At 49.2% G+C, this 21,330-nt stretch overlaps 1 protein-coding gene across 7 annotated transcripts in view; it reads left to right on the top strand.

Annotated features, from left to right (window-relative positions):
- LOC100113985 (transcription factor Sox-2) overlaps positions 1-21,330 on the top strand; it is a 306,878-nt gene that overhangs the window by 212,204 nt on the left and 73,344 nt on the right. The window contains exons 1-2 of one of the 7 annotated variants that reach the window (XM_008208866.4): positions 85-2,759; positions 3,266-3,734. The exons of 4 other annotated variants lie outside the window; for them this stretch is intronic. In XM_008208866.4, coding sequence (XP_008207088.1) covers positions 1,327-2,759; positions 3,266-3,275 — 1,443 coding nt within the window. In that variant the 5' untranslated portion in view covers positions 85-1,326 and the 3' untranslated portion in view covers positions 3,276-3,734. Of the gene's footprint in view, positions 1-84; positions 2,760-3,265; positions 3,735-21,330 lie in introns of those variants that run through there. 2 more of the 7 variants (XM_016985738.3, XM_031931199.2) reach the window with 2 other exon arrangements.

The raw sequence follows: 21,330 nt of genomic DNA, 5'->3' as shown, positions 1-21,330 counted from the left end.
GGTGAAGCAGGGAGGGGGACTCGAGAGACTCGCCTTCGCAGGAAGCAGCACCGGCAGCGGCAACGCGGGCCCCCTTGAATTCGACGTAGAGCTTGGCGCAGTTGGAGCGAGAGAGAGGGAGAGTGTTTGCGTGAGAGAGACGGCGAGAGCGAGTGTGAGACCTCGAGGCGAAACCTACAAATGTTCAGACGGTTCTGTTCTTCCGTGGAGAGTGGAGGTCGCATCCCAGCGCTCTTCTTTCCGCAGACACACTCCTCGGCGACGTTACCGCACGCACGCACGTCGGGAGCTACGATAACTTATCTGTAGTTCACGTGTAAACAACAACAACAACAACAACAACAACAGAAACGTACCTTCTTGGGTGTGCAACGCTTGTGTTTTGACTTACGATCGGCCTCAGCGTTTTTTTCTCGGGAGAAGAATTGTGCGTTTCGGTTTTTCGCCAGTAAAAAATTCGAAACGGTGTGCGAACCAGCATCCGCGACGGTCGCACGGGAAAGAGCGGAGCAGTCCGAGATTCGAAAGAGCGCGCGCGACGGCAACACGCGATTCGTTGAGCCGCACGGCACAAGGCAGCCAGTGAGCGCCAGCCGAGCCGAGAGCGAGAGAGACGGAGAGCGTTCGGGGGAGAGAGAGAGATAGAGGGAGCCAGTCTACTCGGAGCGCGCGCGCGCTCCCTAGGAAGGGGCAAAAGTGACAGTGTGCATTCAGTTCTGGTTCGGACTTGGTGACGGACGGTCGTGTGTGTTTGCGTCTGCGCTCCTGCACACGCATCGTCGTACACGGCACAGCCGGACCCCTACGCATCAGCAGCATTGATATTACGGAGAGAACAACAACGATAAGGATTATCCAGTGTTTATCCGTACTACGGCCACAGCTTGCTGTCGTCTCACTCCCAGCCTACGCAGTACCAGCCCGTGGTTATGAACGTTCGACAGTCGGCGCTTGGGACTCCTAGGAAGCAACTGAACTGTGCGGTTTTTTCGAGAGGTGCAGGTGAAGGTGCATCAGCTCTCGTTTGGGAACAATAATCGCGCTCGAATGACTCTCGTGGTGTTAGCGTACGTGCCAGTAGCGCTTGATGTGTCGGGCGCCAGACTCTGTCGTCAGTTCGCGTGACGGACGACGCGGGTTCCACCAGTAAGAGCAGCGGCACCAGCAGCGGACCAAATCCCCGGATTCAGCAGTTGATAGCGAGGCAACGAGAGGAAGAGGGATATACTAGCGCAGAGCTAGTATAAGAAGCGGAAGGAGAATACTTGTCGTGGCGCAGGTCTGTAAAAAAAGTCAGTCAAGCTGTACGGGCACAGGGAAGAAGACATGCTCACGATGGAGACGGACCTGAAGGGCGGCAGCCTGCACGGTCAGATGCCGCCGCACCCGCACCAGGGTGTCTCGCCAATGGGCCATCACGGGGGGGTCGTCTCGCCGTACGGCGCCCTCGGCTCGCTGGTACACAGCCCGGCGCTCTCGGGCAGCCCGCCGAGCAGCGGCCTCGGCTCGCTCAGCTCGCTCCAGCACCACCACCAGGCGCCCCAGCACCACTACGCATCGATGCACCAGGCCGTCGCCGCGGCCGCGGCCCAGCAGCAGGCCCAACAACAGGTCCAGCAGCAGCAGCAGCAGCAGGCCCACTCGCAGCACACGCAGAGCATGCACTCGCTCGCCCAGCAGCAGCAACAGCAGCAGCAGCAGCAACAGAGCGCCGTGCAGCAGCACCACTCGCATCAGCAGCAACAGCAGCAGCAGTCGCAGTCGCAGCACCAGCCGCCAAACAACAACAACAACACCAGCAAAAACAACAACAATGACCGGGTCAAGAGGCCGATGAACGCGTTTATGGTGTGGTCGCGGGGACAGCGCAGGAAAATGGCCCAGGAAAACCCTAAGATGCACAACAGCGAGATCTCGAAGCGGCTGGGCGCCGAGTGGAAGCTGCTTGGCGAGACGGAGAAGCGGCCGTTCATCGACGAGGCCAAGAGGCTGCGCGCCTTGCACATGAAGGAACACCCAGACTACAAGTACAGGCCGCGTCGCAAGACCAAGACCCTGCTCAAGACGAAGGACAAGTTCCCCTTGGGCGGCGGAGTCGCCGGCGTCGGTGGCATGCTCGGTGTCGACCAGCGCCAGGTCGGCGCGGGCCAGCCCGGCCCCGGCCAGCAGTCTCAGCTGAGCCGCGAGGTCTACCAGATGCCCAACGGCTACATGCCCAACGGCTACGCCATGATGCACGATCCGACGACGGCGTACCAGCAGCACTACAACAACCACATGAACGCCGCCGCGGCGGCCGCCGGCTACCCGAGGTACGACATGGGTCACCACCTCGGCGGCGGCTCGCCCTCGCCCATCAACAGCTACATGAACGGCTACGGCGGTTACGGGCCCACCACCGTGCCCGGAGGCTCGCCCTCGCCGTATCACCAGCCCCAGCCGGGCTCGCAAATGTCCAGCCACAGCCCATCGGGCAGCAGCATCAAGAGCGAGCCTACGAGTCCGGCGAGCGCGGGCATCCACACGCCGACGCCTAGCGGGCCCAGCTCGTCGACCGGGCCCCCCGTCAAGCGCGAGTACATGAGCCAGTCGCAGCAGCAGCAACAGCAGCAGCAACAGCAGCAGGGCGACCTCCAGCAGATGATCTCGATGTACATGGGCGGCGACCAGAACGTCATGCAGCACGGAGTCTACTCGCCGGGGCCGTCGCCCGACCCGCTCGGACAGCACCAGTCGGTCATACCGCCTCTCACCCACATGTAAGCATACTTACGCTCTCGCTAATATCAACGCCCACACGCCACAGCACTTTTTGTTTCTTTTTTCTGTGCGAGTTTAAGTTTACTACACACACACGGCGATGCCGATAGCGGGGCTGCTACGCTCGCTTTCGGCCTTGCCAGCGCGTGCATGGACAGTAAAGTCTTAGCAAAGGGATTGGAGTCGGCGATTATCGTACACACGAGACACAGTAGCTTGCATTATTGTAGTCCTGCATCACGTTGACGCATCCAATCCCTTGCACCATCCGACGGGGCGACGCACGCACGACGGCAGTAGAAGTGCGCTCGGGTGTCCTCGCTCGACTTATTGTTTTTTTTATTTTATTTTACCGTAAGATAAACAAAACGATAACGCGCTCGCCTGCTCCGGCTCAGACTGCAACTTAAACTTAAACTTGAAAAACTAACAATATAATTCGAGAAACGAAGCAATGAAACAAAAGAAAAAAATAACCTAACGCAGAATATCACTGACCTCGTAGGATGGCTTAGAGAAGGACGGCTGAATGAACGAGGCCTGAGACCCCGAGAAACTGACTCAGAGACGGAGAAAGAGAATAAGTAGAAAAAGACCCGAGAATTTGAGACAAAAAAGCTCTCCCTCTCGAGAGATTTTCGCTTATTGCACACGTGGGGGTCCGCGGGATGATGTCGCCGCCGCCGCAGTCGTCGTCGCCGGTTCACGGTTTTTTTCGCCAAAAACGGGAAAAGCCGTGACACACGAGCAGCTAGAGAGACACGCACACACGAGCCAGCGAGGATAATATTCTCAAGGAGAAAGAAAGTACGCCTCAATAATCGGACACGAGTTGAGGGAGACACAAAGGGATCCATCTCACCACTGAACCACAGACTACTCTACATCAGAGCCTCTATCACATCACCGAGAATAAAACTAGAAACGACAAGCTTTTTTTTGCCGCCCGAAATCTAACTCGTTTGTATATTGGACATCATTGATATTATTATGATTTTTCTTATGTTATTTTCTCTCTGCATTCTTTCATACTTATTTATTGTGCGAATTTCTTTCTTTATATAAGCCGAGATCTGTCGCGCTGCGTTTGCGACAGAATTATATACTTATATACGAATACTCTCACGCGCGCTTCGGTATGCCCGCCGAGACGAGGAGCAAATTTTTGGTGAACAATCATTTCGGAACCGTTCGCGCAAAGGACGCGCGCGTGTCTGTGCGCCTCGCCGCCCCGGCAAAGTCCCACTTTGTGTTTGCCGAGGCGACGACGTTCCCGACGCCTCCTTTTCGCGCATACAATACTTCGACGCTCCGGAATCTCAGCGGACAAACCGAAGCTGCCGAGGATGTGTGTTATATTATACTTCGCGCGCTTGTGGGCTCTCGGGCGTTTTCGCGGCGGCGCTTCCGCAGGAACCCCCACGTACACGTACGCTTTTTCTTCCCGCCTCTCGGAATACACATGTGAGAAACGAAAACGATCAAAAGAAAAGCGGCCGTCGCTTGTCCTCTCTCTCGCTCTCCGCGAGGTAGCCGAAATGAGCGGCATCCAGTGACACGTGTACGACTTTTTCGTCTCTTTGTTTTAAATTTGTCGAATGTGACAAGATATATGTATAAAAAAATATACACACACACATATATATATATATATATATATATATATATATATATATATATATAATATGTTGATGTTTTTTATCTGCTTGAGCGCGCGAGATCTCTGTGTTTTTATTTCCTTGTAAATTTTGTAAATTTTATTACGCTTAATTATCGTGTATCGCTAGTTACCAGATGTAGACGGCTATAATTGTATTTGGCGAGGTAAAAAAAGTTTTATTTATCTAAAAAAATCGAAAGACGCGAGAGTCTCTCGAGTATTATATATTGTACGAACGCGCCTCGACGATCCCGTCCCGTCGCTCAGCGACCTGCGCAGAGCGGAGGCTCGCTGCCACGGAACTGGATCGGCCGACGGGAGAAGCAACACAAAATTTTTTTTCCAAAATTTGTCGCGCAAACGAGTGGACGCGGCTTCCTTTGCTTTTATTCTTTTCGTTTTCCGCGCGTCGCGAGATCGTATACAGAGGGAGAGGAAAAGGTAAAGCGCTCAGTGATTCGTTGACGAGTATACGGGTAGACTCGTTCTCCTCAAGTAACCACTGTGATATATAAATGAAAAAAAAAACAATCGTGCGAGGATCATTAAGAGCGTTGCGTAGATTCTCCTTTATGCGCGCGGAGCATTAAGCTCAGGCCGGCATCCGAGAATTATGCAAGTTATATAGTATACGATCATTGTACATAATATTTATATATATATATACGAGAAGCAAAAAAACTGTGTAAACATAATAGATGTGTATTATATTGACCGAGTGTATATATATTATATCAATATCAATATAGAGCTGAAAATCAGGTATTCGTTGTTTTCTTTTCTCTCATTCCTTTTCGTCGCATTCTCGTGCGTGCGCGACGCGTTGCGCTGTTCAGAGAGTGGAGAGGAAAATTTTCCCGGAGCCTCGAGAAAGCATTGCTCGGTGAAAAAAGCAGCAGCAGCGGTAGCGGTGTAGAAAAGGCGAATACCTAGACGTATAGATGTAGAGCGCAAAAAGTGCAAAAGTTGCGAGAGAGTGTGCGGATCGAGCGAGTGATTTTTTACGTATATAATACACACATGCATATATACACATCAACGTGCGAGAGAGAGACTTATATGCGATATTACTCGTAGTATTTATTGTGTAAAACGCGAGCGCGCGCGCGTCGTGTATGTTATTCTTTCACCGGAGAAAGGACGGACGTAATTCTTTTTTCCCCCGCGCATAAGTGTGTATATATATATATACACAACCTGCGTGCGCGCATCGATACGCATACTTCCATGTATTTATAGATATTTATATGAACGGATCGACATGTGTGTATAAAAGAAGCTATAGATATTATCGTAACGATCGAGAGTACACGCACTAGATTTCATGTCACACGCGCACACTATACGAGGCACTCGAAAACACACACATACGCGTACGTTTCTTTGTCTCACAGGGATGAAAAATATTAAACGCGTGTATAGAAGAGAAAAAAGTATGCGCGTGCGCCGGAGAACTCGCTCACGCACAGAGGAGGAAAAAATATAGAGTCACGCATACATGCCCACCGATGAATGAAACCCCTGTAAATAGTTGTACCTCTTCGATAACGAGCGAAAAGCGTTTTTTTTTTCGAAGCCAAAGCGGGAGCATGAAAGAAAGGAAAATATACTGAAAAATCCGGCGGAATTTATCGTATTAATTGTAAAGCCGGCTCTCCGTCTACACCGTTATTATATTTTATTATTTTTATCATTACTTACTATCTACTACTATTATTATTATTATTATCATTACGCCTATAATATACTTTTATTATGTCATTATTATCACTACAGTGCTCTTACGAAAAAAATTAAATAATTAGTATTACTTCTATTAACCATGACGTCTTTTTTATTACATTACATTATTTGGACACACACATCCCCACCCGCATCCCTTCTCTCTCGCTCTCTCAATGCTCCTTTTGTTTTTGTTTTTCTATTTTGCGTTTTTTTTTACGTCACGTGATGATGAATTTTCCTCTCGAGGTCGACGACGCAGCGCACACTTGTGCAGAAGCGTCAAGAACACGTGTGCGGGACTTTTAATTTTCGCCCCTTTGTTCTCGGGGAATGCGCGCATTATATAAAAGAGATGCGCAGGCACGAGCGAGAGATGCAGCAGCCGCTGAAAAGTCACGGGCGCGCGTGGCCGCGCCTAAATTCTTCGCATCTCTCGTCGCTCTTGATGAAATAATCCGCTGCGCCGCAAAGGGCCAATCGCGGGCTGATCGTCTTTTTGTTTCTCGATGCGGTGTACAGCTGCATAGCGTAAAATCCGAAAAGTTCGTGCACACGATCGTTTATTTCTTTCGTGCGGATGGCATGTGATTTTCGTCTGCGTCTCGGGGACAATTATGTAGCGCGTATAATGATTCGTTGTCGTACTCGGCCATATCATCGTCGCGTCTGTCGTGTGTCGTATGTATATCGTGTAACGTAGGCTGAATCGCTTCTTTCGGATCACGCGAATTCTCTCGAGAGACACGCACACCATATAGGCGCACGATACCCACATGCACTGCTGCAACTATAGCGTATAAGCATAACTTTTGCAAAAAAAAATAAATCTCGTATACGAGTGTCATCTGCGTAAATACACACACGTTCAGCGCTTCTGGTGTACAAAACGTATAAAGAGAGACAGTTAAAATTACGACGATATTACAGCGTACGAGTGTCCGATGTGTGGGAGAATGAGAAATCTTGCGAGTCGTGCGAATATTGTACATAATAATGCATATGTTTTCTGCCCTTTTGAGCACGGCATCGTCGGTCGTGCGGCAATTTCGAATATACATACATATATAAACATTGTGCTCAGTTGGTGTGTTCTTCTTTCAATATATCAATTCTCCTCTATACTTCCAAAAAGATCCTTTATCGAAATTCAATCGCTTAATTTATGAAAAGCTAATGTTTGCCTGACGAAAACGTTCCTGGAATCGGCGTATTATACGCACTTTCATTATATGACATATTATACGCACCGGTGAACCAACATCCTAAATTTTGTCAATTTTAATTCGCGCGCGCTTTTTTTCCAACAATCGCCGAATCGAAACACGCACACACATGCACGAAAAAAGAACGATCCCAACGCAGGTAATTATGACTTGGATATTTTTTCATTTTCGCCCCGGCGTTATTCCACGCTCGGCCAATGTAATTTGCATGAAACATAGTATACAGGCGCACGCAGCCGTAAATGCAAAAAACAATTGCGCTCTCGGTCAGATCGAGCCTCTCTCTCTGGGACCAAAACGTGAAAAAGTAAAAGCAGTCAGTGGCAGCAACAGCAGCAGCGCCGCGCTGCTGTCGCCATTTTTGCGGCTCGTTTCGAAACGAGCTCGCGCAGCCGCCGCCGCACAATAAATATGTATACGCACGCCGGGCGAGTAGCTCTCGAAAGAGAGAAAGAGCCAAAGCGGAGCCCATTCATTTGAGCCAATAAATATTCCATAGTTCCGCGCATAAACGCGCTGTTTGTCATATACCAGTCGTATTTTCGATTTAAAAGGCTTCCCTCGTCACGCCGCCCGATGCAAATGCGCGCTCGCTTATAATGTTCTCTCTCTCTCTCTCTCTCTCTCTCTCTCTCTCTTCGCTGTGCTGTGTTGGAAGAGCGAGAGAGGGGGAAGGAGGGACAGAGGACGAAACGAGGGCGCGTTAAAAGGCTAAATATTTTCGTAAATATCGCTTTTATCGCATTTTCGGCGAGCGCTTTTTTCGACGGTCGCTCGGCAAAAGTTTCGCTGGAGAATGATTTTCCGGATATGTGAAATTTTTATAATGTCGGCTTTCACGAAATTCGAGCGGATCGAACGCGTTTTTCATCGTTGATTTTTAAAACTTTATTTTCCCCAGCCCTTTCATTCGGATTTCGTCGAATATAACCCGAATTTCATTTCACATTTTGGCGTCGAGAGAGAAAAACGTTGTTGCCAGGCTTTATCGATTTATAAGATACCGTATCAGAGGGTAAGTGAAGCATTCCTTTTTCTTTTTTTGTTGCAAAACACGTAAATTATTTATGATCATCGTTTGATCGTAAATATACGCAACGATTTCGATCATGGATACGTTTTTATACTGCTATAGGCTATAAGCGATTGATTTTTTGCTATAACATTTTCCGCGGCGTGGTGCATCGCGAGTGGCGATAGTTGATTTTCATAACAATCTCAATGCCTACGTCAGCGAGTCTTTATTATTTTTTTCTGAAACGGCCGCTTGATCAAACAGCGATTAAACGATTACGTTATACGAACAAACATCGGATTTTTTGGCGAGCTTTTGTCTGCGCCATCACGTGTTCGCAAAAGTACGCGCCAGGGTAAATAGACGCTTCCTCGACGAAACAAAATATAAATTATGCATGTACCCCGTGCTGTTGATCCAGTATAAATATTTTCGCTACCGAAAAGGATGCAACCCGAGCCGCACTTGTCGCGAAATTCCGAGAAGCAGAGGTGTAACGATCTGCAAATTTCTAAGCTTGTTAAATTAATGATTATTCAATAGCATAAATGATCGATCATTATCGATAGGCAAATACCTTGCCTTAACGATACATTAATCATGCCTTCGCTTTCTGTTCGCTCGGCCCATGAAGAAAATCCGCTATTTTTAACCGCCGTTGCGCAAATGAAATATTTAACGATCAATTTATAGACTGATATATTCCTTATGCGTATTATTGAATATTTTTCGCCCATACGCACGCTCACTTTGTACTTTTCCCTAACGCGTATTATTCTGCAGCTGACTGGAATGGTAATCAGTTACATGGAAGTTGGGGTGGGCTCTTCTTATTATAGAATCTATTTACGCGTCGTTTAGTTAAATTGCATTCGCCTTTTTCCTCCCGGCATGTGCGACGAATAACAAGTGCCAACTTCCATGCAGTCGTGCGCATCTCCGAACGTTTCATTCGATTAGCGGGTGGACAAAAATACCACGTGAATATTTCAGTTTTTCTCAAACAGCACCGAGAGTATACATACCGAGTGTGCCAAAAAAAGTCGACAAAAGTTTGCGCTAAAAATTGTCGAGTTTCGATCCTTTCTCCGCTCATTAAATCGCGAGTCGCGTCAACTCATTACGCGGTATACCCACCGGCACGCCTCTTGCGCGTGAATTAGCCGAAACTCGACGGCGCTACCGCATAATTTTCGTGCGCGCGGCGCCTCCACGGCTCCGAGTATATCGCGTTTCGAATGCTAAAGAGACTCGGGGCTTCCTCGAGTTCTTTGTTCTTTCGGCGCGGAGGCTCGTGTTGCCGGACGTTTTCGGCGTTGAGTTATGGCGCCGAGTATTTCATGTGACTTGCGAAATTTTTTCGAGTTGTTTTCGGGGGATTGATTCTTTTGCGTAAATGGCTTATCGGTCGGAAATCGTCGTGACGGAAGCGGTTGTTAAACGTAATTGGTGATTTGGTTAGTCTTTCCACTGGGCAAACTGTTTTCACTGCAAAATAGTCGATGGAAAGGTAAAATATACTTAGCAGAAAAGCACAACATCCCGGTGACGTGCGTCGATCAATTTGCTATATACGTTGCGTAATCAGTTGATGATATTAGTGTGTTTGTACACATGAACCGTCGAATTTTTCAAATGGATGACGCTGTACGTGCGTCAAGAAACTGCGCCTAATTTTCGCCCAATATCAAAACAAAACCGACTAGTAGAATTTTAACTCTTTACAATATCTTCGATGCAGAAAAACCCGAGATCGACAGTCGGCATCGCATATGACGTTGATTGATAAGAGCTGACAGATAATCGTATCTCGCAAATCCGAACTCGCATCGATAAATTGTTTCGCTTCGGCTACGCTCAAGGCCAATTGCAACAGCGGTTATAACAAAAACTTTGACCCAGGCCAAGCGATTCCGCCAAAATACTCTTCTCAGACAAATTTTACACAGTCGACGATCAAACAAAACTCTAGACACACGGCGTGTACGCATAGGTTCAAAAGCTCACTATTACGCCGCGCTGAATGTCAAATATTTGCCGATCGAGTAATGGCTCGATATCACTGAGCCGAAAACCATAGCATCACGCGTTAAGTTATTTAATATAGCAGATTCTATCGCCGATAATAGTTATACACATTTCCTAGTACAGGCTTTTTTCCACGCTTCCCGCGAAAAATGATAATCGCCGAAAGAGAGCAAACAGAGCCTCGTCGGTTGTTCAACAGCTGGCAACAGTCGCAGTTTTGAGAAAGTCCCGCGAGAACGTCTCACTTCGGTATAAATCAATTTTTCGCTCGCAGCAGTCGCGGCCGACAGTGTCACGGGGGGAAGGCGCAGCTTCGATAATATTGGCCGATAAATATGCACACGCGGGCGACACCGCCACAGGTTCGGGCGATAAATCACGGGACGCAAAGCGTGTATAGTATATACACCAGCGCACGTCGAGGCGGAGAAATGTTTGGAAAGTCTGTATGCGTGTGTGTGGATATCGCGATAAGGTGCGATAACTCTGCGCGATTTTTGGCCCGTGTCCTCGTCGCTCGAAAAGTTTAAAGTGAGTTGATCGTTAAACACACAGCGCGGATTAATTGGTGATCTCAAAATTTTCGTATTCGGGATGATTCTATTCGATGTATTCCAAAAACCAGGAAAGAAATATGAAGAGTTTTTCGGGAATAAAGCAGCGCTGCACTCGAAGCCCCGACTGAATTCGGTGTCGATGCCTCGTTAATCGGGCGGCGATATGAAAAAACATGTTCAAAAGAAAGAAAAGCGCGAGAGAGTGAAAGAGAGAGAGCCTGTGTTTCAGAATTTCGCTAATTGGCCGTTAGCCGACCCTCGTCAAAGGTATACCGCGCATGACCTTTTTGTACGCGGTACTCGACGGTTTTTCGAATTTTTCAGCGACGTCGCATTATTTTCGTCTACCCCTGTTTCGGGCGAATGTTACGAGGATTTATCAGCGCGGCTTAGTGTGCGTAATTAGAAAAAGGAGTGAATCGGCGCGGAGTCAAAGGTTTTTCTGGGTGAAACGACTGTCGAGTGCGTCGATGAAAAAAAAAGGTCAATGGTCGGTGCCTGCCTTTCTTTCAACTTTAATTATGCGATTTTTTCGAAAAGCGAAAGCCCAGCTATAGAATCGATATTTTTCCCAAGCGTTTTGTCGTTGCTGTACAAGAAGGAGGCGGCGACGGCAGGGCGTTTCACGGCCAATTACCTGAAACGCCGCCTTACGGAAACGATCGAGCGCTGATCCTGGCGACTTGCCAAAATCCGCGGCTGCGTACGTTCCTCAAGCCCATCGATCATTCCTCCGTTCTTCGATCGCGAAAGTATCAAACGCAACATCTCCCGCGTAATTACGCTACTTACCCTCCGCATAGGTGGGCGACACTGCCTGTATAACCCGCGCGTACGACTCTCCCCATCGAGATGAAGAACCCTCTGTCTCTCTCCTGCGCGTTTTTTTTCGACCCGTTCTGCAGGGAGTCCGCAGTAAGTAGCACCTGGCGGCGGGACGCGTTTCCGCTGATATATGTTGCGCTATATCCGAAAAAAAAGCATCGCGGATTATATGGAGGGGCGAACCTGAATCCTCTCGGCTTCTTTTTCAACCCCCTCTCATCTTTATCGCGCGTTAGCCTGACGTTTATGACGACAAACGGCCGTCACCGAGACGCGAGTGTGAGCACAGAACTATACCGCCGCAAGGAGACATCTCGAGCAATTTCTTAATAGACAGTACGGCACACACGCGTTGCAGCCCCTTTTATTGCTAATAATGCCGGGCGAGAGATGCGCGACGCGGCGAGACTTTACGAGCCTCGGAATTTCGCCACGCCGAAAACCAGAACGGCTGTCGTTAAAATCAATTTCGGAACTTCACGGGACACGCTCGCACAGATAGACGTTTAATTAGTCGCGCTGCACGTGCGACAATGCGATATGGCCTTCCGCGAATATACATTATGCCTGCTTAATACTCGCGCGCTTAAACGCTGTACCCTTTTTTTCTTCGGTGCGTGTGTGAGAGTGAGAGAGGAGCAGTTTTATTGGCCACCGAGTGTAACCGTAAGTGCCGGGTATCAAAGCTTTTGTACTATTGTGTTCGAGTCGAGATTCATTAAGACGAGTTTAATTTACGGCGAGCGTAAATAGAGAGGATTCCTTTATAGAGTTGACAAAACTCTAGGCTCGTGACTTATCGGCGGGTAACCCACAAAATGTGTTCCGCGTCTTCAATGTTCCACAAAAATTCCGCACAGCGAATTCGCTCTACTCTTGTTTCGGAGCAGGCCGACGCGAGACGTATTGACAGGCGCTAACGAGAATCGAATTTTCACGGCGCGCGGCTACTGCCTCTCGAAAAAAGACCGGCGAATCTCCGATGACTCGAGAATTGCCACCTTCTTCATCTCCGACGCGGGTTGAAGCCTAGGCAGACGCGACTTTTTTCGCAGTCGCAGTCGGGAGAGAGAGAGAGAGAGAGAGAGAGAGAGAGAGAGAGAGAGAGAGAGAGAGAGAGAAGAAGACTGCGGTAACGGGACTGATTTATGCGCCTCGTTACCAACACGGGTAGCTTCAAGAGAAGTAAATGGATCGAGGCCGCACTGAATTTTGATAATTTGTATTTCCGGACTCGCGTGTATCGCGCGTAAAAAGAACGGCAAAGTCCGAGCAGATGAGAGCATAAAAGGAGGAGGAAGAGACAGAGAGGAGAGAAAGAGAGGAGGGAGGGGTGAACCGTGTCGAGCGCTGCAGACTGGTCAGACTAGCTTCGGGGTCAGTTTATCGCAAACAAATGGGTTACGCTTGTTCGGCGCCGTATTTCACCGGAATTTATTGTTTATTATTCCTGGGCCGGTCGGTCGCGCGTCCGAGAGCGAGCGAGAGAGAGAGAGAGAGAGAGAGAGAGAGAGAGAGAGAGAGAGAGAGAGAGAGAGAGAGAAGCACGGGATGATATAGAGCCGTGTTTGCCCGAAGTAGTAGCGTTAATGTCGTTAATAGCCCCCACACCGGTTCGACTGCCACCTTCGGCCGCAGCCTGGACCTCAGGACTTTATAGAGCCCGGCTATACTCGCCCTTCGCTCCTATATGCATCTTTCGGCAGTACAGGCAGCTCGCGTTTGAATATTTGAAAAAATCACTGCGATCGATGAGCCGCCGCGCGTAAAACGCGAAATTTACGATCGCGCTTTCGCCGTTCCATCTCTCCGCGCGTGCGCGCACGACGTGAATAAACTCGATTTTTCACCGGCTCTCATATTTACTACGCGCGAGTCTGATGCTCTGATCGACAAGGCATAAAATTATCAACTCTCTAGACGATCACGCGCGCGGCAAAGAAAACCGCGTCGGCGATCATCGCGGGAGACGTGTCGATAGCGCGAGCGCAGGCGCGAGAGTTTAATTAGACGTCAGTCCTGCGTCAAGGCTCGCCGGGCGTCGTATGTGCACGTCGGACGGTCATTTTGCATGTTATACGTAGTAAAGAGAAAAGGCCGTTTTGAGTAAATAAGGATATTCCCGTATTATTGTACAATCGAATCGCAATCAAAGCGGCCACGTGCGAGCCACTCAAACCCCTTAATTAAATTACCAAAATAAAGGCTCGGACGGAGATAAGTCCCGGCTCTCGACTGCAGCGTCTAATTCACGCGTCTGTGTCACCCGATCACGCACGAGGCTGCGGCTGACGCTAATGCGTTCTTAATGCCCCGAACTCGTTGTTGGTAAACACGGCGGCCCTGTGTGTTTATCCTCCGCAGGCGCTATACGCATACACGTCGTCGTCGTCGCGCGGGATCCGTTGCAGGCGCTGCGCTGTCACTGTCACGTCGAAGAGGGACGACGCGTGACGATCTGTTTGCTATGCAAAGCTCGCGCGTGCGATGCTGGGGATGGTTCCTTCTTTGCTTTTAGCGGCGCGTTGCCCGAATGATCCTCGGGGGTCGAAGATCGGGTTGGTGCGGGTCCTTTGGAGGATTATTAAAAGCGTATTTATAAGAAATCATTGATTTTCCAATGCGAAGAGCCGGGAAAAAATGGCCAGGTCGACGGTTTAAATTGAAAAATTACAGGTCGGCTCGCAGGCGATAAGTGCATGGGAGTATTCCGAAATTAAGACGAATCGAGACGATTGCGATCGCGTTAAATTAATCTGCAGCCGCGACGGGACGCCGCACATGCGACCTCGACATTAGGACTCGGCCAATTTAACGGGGAGACCCTCGAAAAAGCAACTCGCTGCGTGACTCCGAAATTCAATGACTGCAGTCGTTTGTTGTCGTCTCTCTTGGATTCGGTTGGAAGTCTCGCACGCGCGCCTGGGCTAATGTCCCAATTACCGCGCGCGACTCTCTCCTGCTTCGAGGGTGAAGTCTAACTGAAATTCAAGGGTGAGCTGCAGCTTTAATCGATCCCTATCTCGCACCAATTTTTCCCGCATTTCCATGATAATGTCTCCGTTATTTTTACAATTTTTTTTTTTTTCGATGCATAGAATAGCTTTTGCAACACGCACTTTCGAGCATTTTTACCGACGCGCATACACAATTAACGCCGTCCCCCACAGAGTGTGTCATTTCAATTCGAGCGTTCGAAATCCACCCATCTGCATGCGCGTCTCCACTCTCGACTGTGTTTCGCGCGAGGATCACGCATTTGTGATGTAGATTCGTTTAGCGCAAGGGAGGGTATAACTATATAGTCGAGAGTTTCCGCGCAGCCTTTTAAACCGCGCGCGATCGAGAGGGAGTATAGGCGGTTAGCGCTGAGCTAATGGCGCTGATAATATTGACAGAAAATGCAGGAGGCTTTTGCACCTGCTGCTAATCGCTCTGAGCGCTCGCCCTCTCCTCTCCTCGAGAACGTGTGTCGCGCGCGGCCAAGGCAAATATTGTTCGACGAGGATACGGTAGCAGCCAGAGAGTGTAAAAAGCCGACGAGCCGCATGTGCGCGCTTTGCCTTGGCTCTTCTGCTGCAGTGACGTATTATACGGAGGATGACCGGGAGCTACACTCTGGCAAATATTGGCTGTGTACGCGAGGCTTTGGGGATTTTTTCCGCGCGGGCGTATGTGGGTTAGAGAGCTCGTGTATTTCAATTTGAATTTTTAAAAAAATTCAAACGAAACGAAATCCACTATCAATCCTCAATGACACTCGGCGAGATCCGTCCAATCAATCTAGCGTGTATCCGCGCCTTAATTGCACGAAATCATCTAATTTAATAACACCTCTCTCTCCCCCTCTCGCTGCCATTGTGCAACAACAAGCGAGCCTATGCTCTATCCGACGGCTTCAAAACGAGATTTATTAAATTCGTAATTCGTGCCCCCACACGCATCCGATGTCCGTTTGCGCAACTCGCGCCGGCCGATCAATTATTGCGTGTGCGCTGCTGCTGCGTCCTGTATAGATCTGATATACATGCACGCTCTCTCTCGCTCTCGAGTGCCGAGATAGAAAAGCGTCGTAATCTATACGCGAGCTCGAGCTCGATTCCTGATGAATGACGATGCAATTATGATCCGCTGCAGCGGCGGCTCTTTCTCTCGCGCGTTTCTTTGTGTCGCTGACTTTTATTTCGAGCGCAGCTTATCGTGTGTATACGCCGTAATTAAAGTGTATCGGCCGATGATTGTAGGTCGGGACTTTTCCCGGTTATAGTTGCGTTATGCTCCTCTCTTGAATTAAGTCCGATGAAAATCCAACTTAAGTGTGAAAAACAATAGCAGCTCGAATGACACTCCCGCGCGACGTCTTGCACTAGTTACTCTCGGCTATGGCGTTCCTTCGCCTGCACACACGAGCGCCTCGCGCGGAAGAAGAACGAGACCGTGAGCGCACATACGTACACAATAAAAAGCGAAGGAGTAGTAGGCCCGCCGACTACGTGTTTCGCACCTCCGTATCTGCGACGCGCATCTCTCGCGCTTTGTTTTATTGCGCACGCGCGGCGGCGGCTTTTTTGCAATTAATTAACGCGCAGTCCGCGAAGAGCTGCTCTCGCTGCGCCTAAAACCCAAACATTTGCCTTTCATCTCGCGCGTTAACGCGCGCCTCGTATACTGCTTTTACGACGTTTGCGCTCTCGCTGTGTGTGTGTGTGTGTGTGTTGCTGCCTTGTGCTGTTTTTATAGTTCGCGCGTGAATTTTTCGCCGCGAGGAAATGCGCGAAATTCCGTGAAGGGAAAATTGCTCCTATACGGAGCTTTGACGCGGATTTGCTTTCGGCGCGATAACAACGCGTTTTTCCTTTAATTTAGCTTTGCCGCAGTCTCGAGTCGTGTGTATAACAAAAGGGCTGTGTAGCTTTTCTCAAAACAAAGAGCGTAAAAAAAGTTTTGAATCGCGATCGATCAATCGAGCCGTGAAAAATCCCGGGGAAATATTCAAAATGCACAGCGCCTCTCCGAGCTGCCTCTCCTCTTGACAAAGTCATCAGCGCGGTATCTAAGATCTCTCCGTCCGATCAATCTCAATCTCGCTGGCGCGCGGGCTTAATCCCCACACTAAACAAAATTAATAACGCCTCGCGCGAGCGCGCAGAACAATCGCTCAATTTCCTCGCGCGATATCGCACCCCTGGCTCGGCGAGCGTATCTGTACATCGGGAGCTTTTTGCCGCGGCGAGCTCGTGCAGTCCCGTTATTACAGCAGCCGATCTAGACGCTGCAAGAAAGCGCCGGTCCCGTTCGCGCTCGATTTATCGCTGGAAGACTCCCGGATGTCTACTGTGCGTGTATTCGTTGAAGGAATTCATAAAGACGCTTCGACAGAGTTCATCCGAACGTGCGATAATCCCGTAAAACGAATTCCCGACAATGCCGCGAGACGCGCTTAACTACTCGCTAAAGGCCGTAAAACTCGGCTATAAAACGATTCCAGAAACATTGTAATCCAATCGAAGCGTCTCCTCCCCTGAAACGCCAGGTATATACATTGTGTACGATCCCCCTAAGTACCTCCCAAAAATCATCGCTACAAAGAGAGACAGAGAAGCGCCGGCCGATCCCGTCTCTCATCTACAATAATAGAGCGCGCGCGTGCGACGCTTCCCCGAATCAGCGTAAAAAGTGTCCACTCGGAGTCGTAAAAGTGACGCATGGCGGCGAACGGAAAAGCGTTTTTCGAGTGACCTCATTGTCCGACGCTGTATGCGTGTAGGGGAGGGTCTCGCTCTCTTTTTTTCGGAACCGACTTTGCCAGAGGTTGCACTCTTGTATTATTGGCCTCGAGAGACTTTGTACATACATAGCTCGTCCGAGTGTGTGGGTACAGCTGTGGGCGTCGGAAAGGTATCCTCACACACTTCTGTCCGCCGCACTGCGTGTATAATCAGAGTGTCGCGCGAGCTGCGACCGGTTTTTTCCTCTTCTTTTTTAGGGTAGCGAGATGAGAGGAGTCTGGGCTTCTCTCTTGTGCTAATAACTACATATTCGTATGGCGCGGGCTGGCGTTTATTGATTTTGCGCGTTAATCGTACCGGATCTCGGTCGCGCGATTGCACCGCGATCTGTCACGCTGATTCATTCGGTGCTCTTGTGGTTTAGCCTACTTTTTTCTGGGGGAATTTCAAGAGATTCGTGTCGGGTTAATGGAATAATCGGATCATATCTCAGAGTGGTAATTATTTTTTGTCGACGAATCCGCATAAGCAGATTGATTTTGAGCTCGTCGAATCGAACGTTCGTATATTAAAATTAAATCGAAAGCGACGCAGAGGAAGAGGATCTCGCTGACAATTATAATCCAGTGCGTCATTAGTGCGCGCAACAACAGGTCGCAGCCGACGCGGCGTAAATTGATCTCATTATCGGTGCGATTGCTCGCGGGTATGTGGATACGGAACTCGAGACGTCATAGCGTATCGATAGAGCCGACGAGACAGCCGGTGATCTATTTTAATTGTTGGGGAAAAAAGGCTTCGGAAGTATGGCACACCGTGGACTTTCATATCGCGGTATGGGAAAGCAAAAATGCATAACGCGTTTTAATATTTAAAAGTTCCCTTTCACTGGGTAATATCAAAGTATGAAAATTCATGCCTGAGAATTCTAGCAATTTTCGAGTCCGGAAATAAAATTTCAATAGCCATTGTGCAGCGGGCGGGTATTTCATTTTCAATAAATACAGGGAATAAAATCTGACAAGCACGTGCACACTCCTACAAAGTATTTACTTTCGAGTGTTCGCTCGTATAATCGACACACAGACAACTCGCGAGTCGCACACGCGATATCGACTGATGGAGCGTGCAATCAAGCGTAATAAGTTTCGCGCGTCCCGCGAGTGCTTCCAATTATTATTACGCCCTAGCAGCTCTCGTTCGAGATTACACCTCGCGAGTACAAAAGGGTTGTTACACGTGCAAACGACTGGTGCGACGGAGCCTCCTCGACGTGAAAACAGAGAAGTGCGCATCAATCAAGCTTCGCGCGCACGAGTTCGCGATCGAACGAAGCGTGAAGAATCGCGTTATCGACGAGCTGTCGTCATTCCATCGTCGTGTACATTATTAGGCCTCGAATAGCGCGCGTGAAAAACATACGATTCGGAGCTAATCGCCCCGGCGTTCGAATACATTTGAATTTAAATATATCCGAGGCACTAATATCCATCCATTGTGCGCGCGCGGCATTCCTCGCATTTGAAATATGTATATATGTATGCGCACACACACGTAGGCTAATATGCGTTTCAGTTCTCCAGCAGCAACAGCGGACAACTATGCAAACGCTCTCGAGACTCCCAAAATTCTCTCCCGCGTTCCGCGCAGAGACCAGCAGCGAGCGGCGCACGTCCAAACTGGTTCCCCTAGCCACAAATCATCATCCCGCAACGCCAAAAAAGCCCAACCAATTTACGAGAATCCCGCGAGCGAGTCTTTCACCTATATACGTACACCCACTCACTCGCCCAGACACACACAGACGTATACGCGAGCGCGATCTAGAAGTTGAAAAATGCGAGGAAAAATCGGGCGACGTCCACGAGAGACTTTCACTTCTCTTTTTCTCCGTCTCTCTCTCGGAGGGGAGATTTTTCACTCGCTCTCCACCGACTTTCTGGAAATTCTAGGTGAGCTTGTAGGGGTCATCCGCTGAAAAATCGGGGTGGAGCGATGCGACGAGGGACAGGCGTGTTTTTCTGCCCTGTTTTTCGCACCTGCGCGTCTTCTCGGGAAAACCGGGGACGGGGGCTAGAAAGTTGCGCTGACGATTCCTTAACTTCGGTTTCATATCGGTGCATTTTAATTGGAGTAGACGTCCCTTCGAGCGACGGGTAATTTATAAGCTGGACCGATGCTCTGACGCGGAGTGAAAAATTAGGGTGAAAATATTGTGCGCGTGGGCGAGTATGAGAAACCTACATTGTTACTGACACCCGTGGCGAGAAACAAGCGGCAACAAAGGACAGCATTATGGAAATTCCACAAAGTTGAGGACAAACGTTTAAGTAATATAGGGCATAATGAGAAGAAAGCACGCGGGCATATGCATATTTAGATTGCTGATTTTATCACCGCTCGACTCTTAGGGCTAAAGGATAATTCGATCGTCCCTATTCTTATGCAATGTTTGCTCGGAAGATGATTTGTGCGTCTCGGACACGAAGTTTTCAGAAAGTGGAAAAGTATTGTCATGGAAAACGATGCGCCAAGCAAACAAACACTCATTATCCAGGGAAATTAAACGGCTCATTGGGCGATTTGCATAATTTTCACGCTAAAAAATTGTAGAGCGCTTCAAATTCCGAGCAATCATAACTCAGCCACGATGTTTAGAAGCCGAATTCAATTATCGAGCCCGGCGCATAATAACCGATACAGCACTAAATCTATTTTTACAGCTTAATAATTAGAAACGCTTTACAATACCTCAATCTCGGCTCTCGATTTTTCCGAATCACTCGTCGACGAAAAGATTCCTCCGTCTCATAAACCTCCTACCAGGCATACCAAGCCGGGATGATTTATCGTCTTGTCTCGCTATTAAAACTATATTCCACCCGATAACACAATAAAACCGCGGCTGCGGCGGCGGCATCGGTCCGCATAAAGGCGCCGTCTTTTTCCCAGCTTCTATCCTATATAAATTTTGAAATATACTCCGGGCCGCAGTAATTGAATTACGCAAGTTACGCCAACGTAACGAACTCGCGGCGAGAAAATGCACTTAGGCTTAACGACGGCGATGAAGCGCCCGTGTATGTGTGCATACACGGGGAAAAAACGCGGGAGACGAGGAACAATCGGCGGATTGACGGGTAACGACTCGCCGCGAAATTCCGACCTTAAAGTATGATGACACCTTATCAGTGTTTATCTATCACCTTATTGATGCTGGCTCTACGTTTTCCGCGAGATTTTTCCTCGTTCGTTCGCGTTGCGCCTTGACACACTTGTCTCCGTTATTTTCCCCGCGCTTCTCTTCTTCTCCCCGCAAACGCGACATCCATTACGAAACTCGACCCAGTAATCCGCCCCGAAATCCCTCGAACGCACGGACCTCAATATTATGAATTCCAGAAAGTCTCCCCACCCACAGTATACGCACGGGCCACAACTCGGGTGTCAAAACAGGAGCCAAAGACGCGTGGCAGCCCTCCGTTAAATTTATCCGCATTTTTCGAAAAATCTTGCGTAAACCGCGGCATTCCTGGGCGGGGCAGCAGCAGCAGCGGCGGCGGCGGCAGTAAATCACGACGAGGTGGGTGTCTGCAGGCTCCTGGCGCGGTAGTTGCCACCGCGGTATAAACCGAGCCGCTATATGCTCCTGCTCTCGCGCGCGCGGCGGTTTATTGCGAATGTACGGCCGCTGCGCTGGTTCTCCGGGATAATAAATTCCTTTTGGCTGTCCGAGTGCGCGAGTGTGTGTAGCGTTATGTACGTGTGCGGTCGCGCCGCTCCGATATTGTCAGCGGCTTCTATATGT

Source organism: Nasonia vitripennis, chromosome 5, assembly GCF_009193385.2.
Source record: "Nasonia vitripennis strain AsymCx chromosome 5, Nvit_psr_1.1, whole genome shotgun sequence".
Taxonomy (NCBI): domain Eukaryota; kingdom Metazoa; phylum Arthropoda; class Insecta; order Hymenoptera; family Pteromalidae; genus Nasonia; species Nasonia vitripennis.
This window is presented reverse-complemented; position numbering and strand designations above follow the sequence as displayed.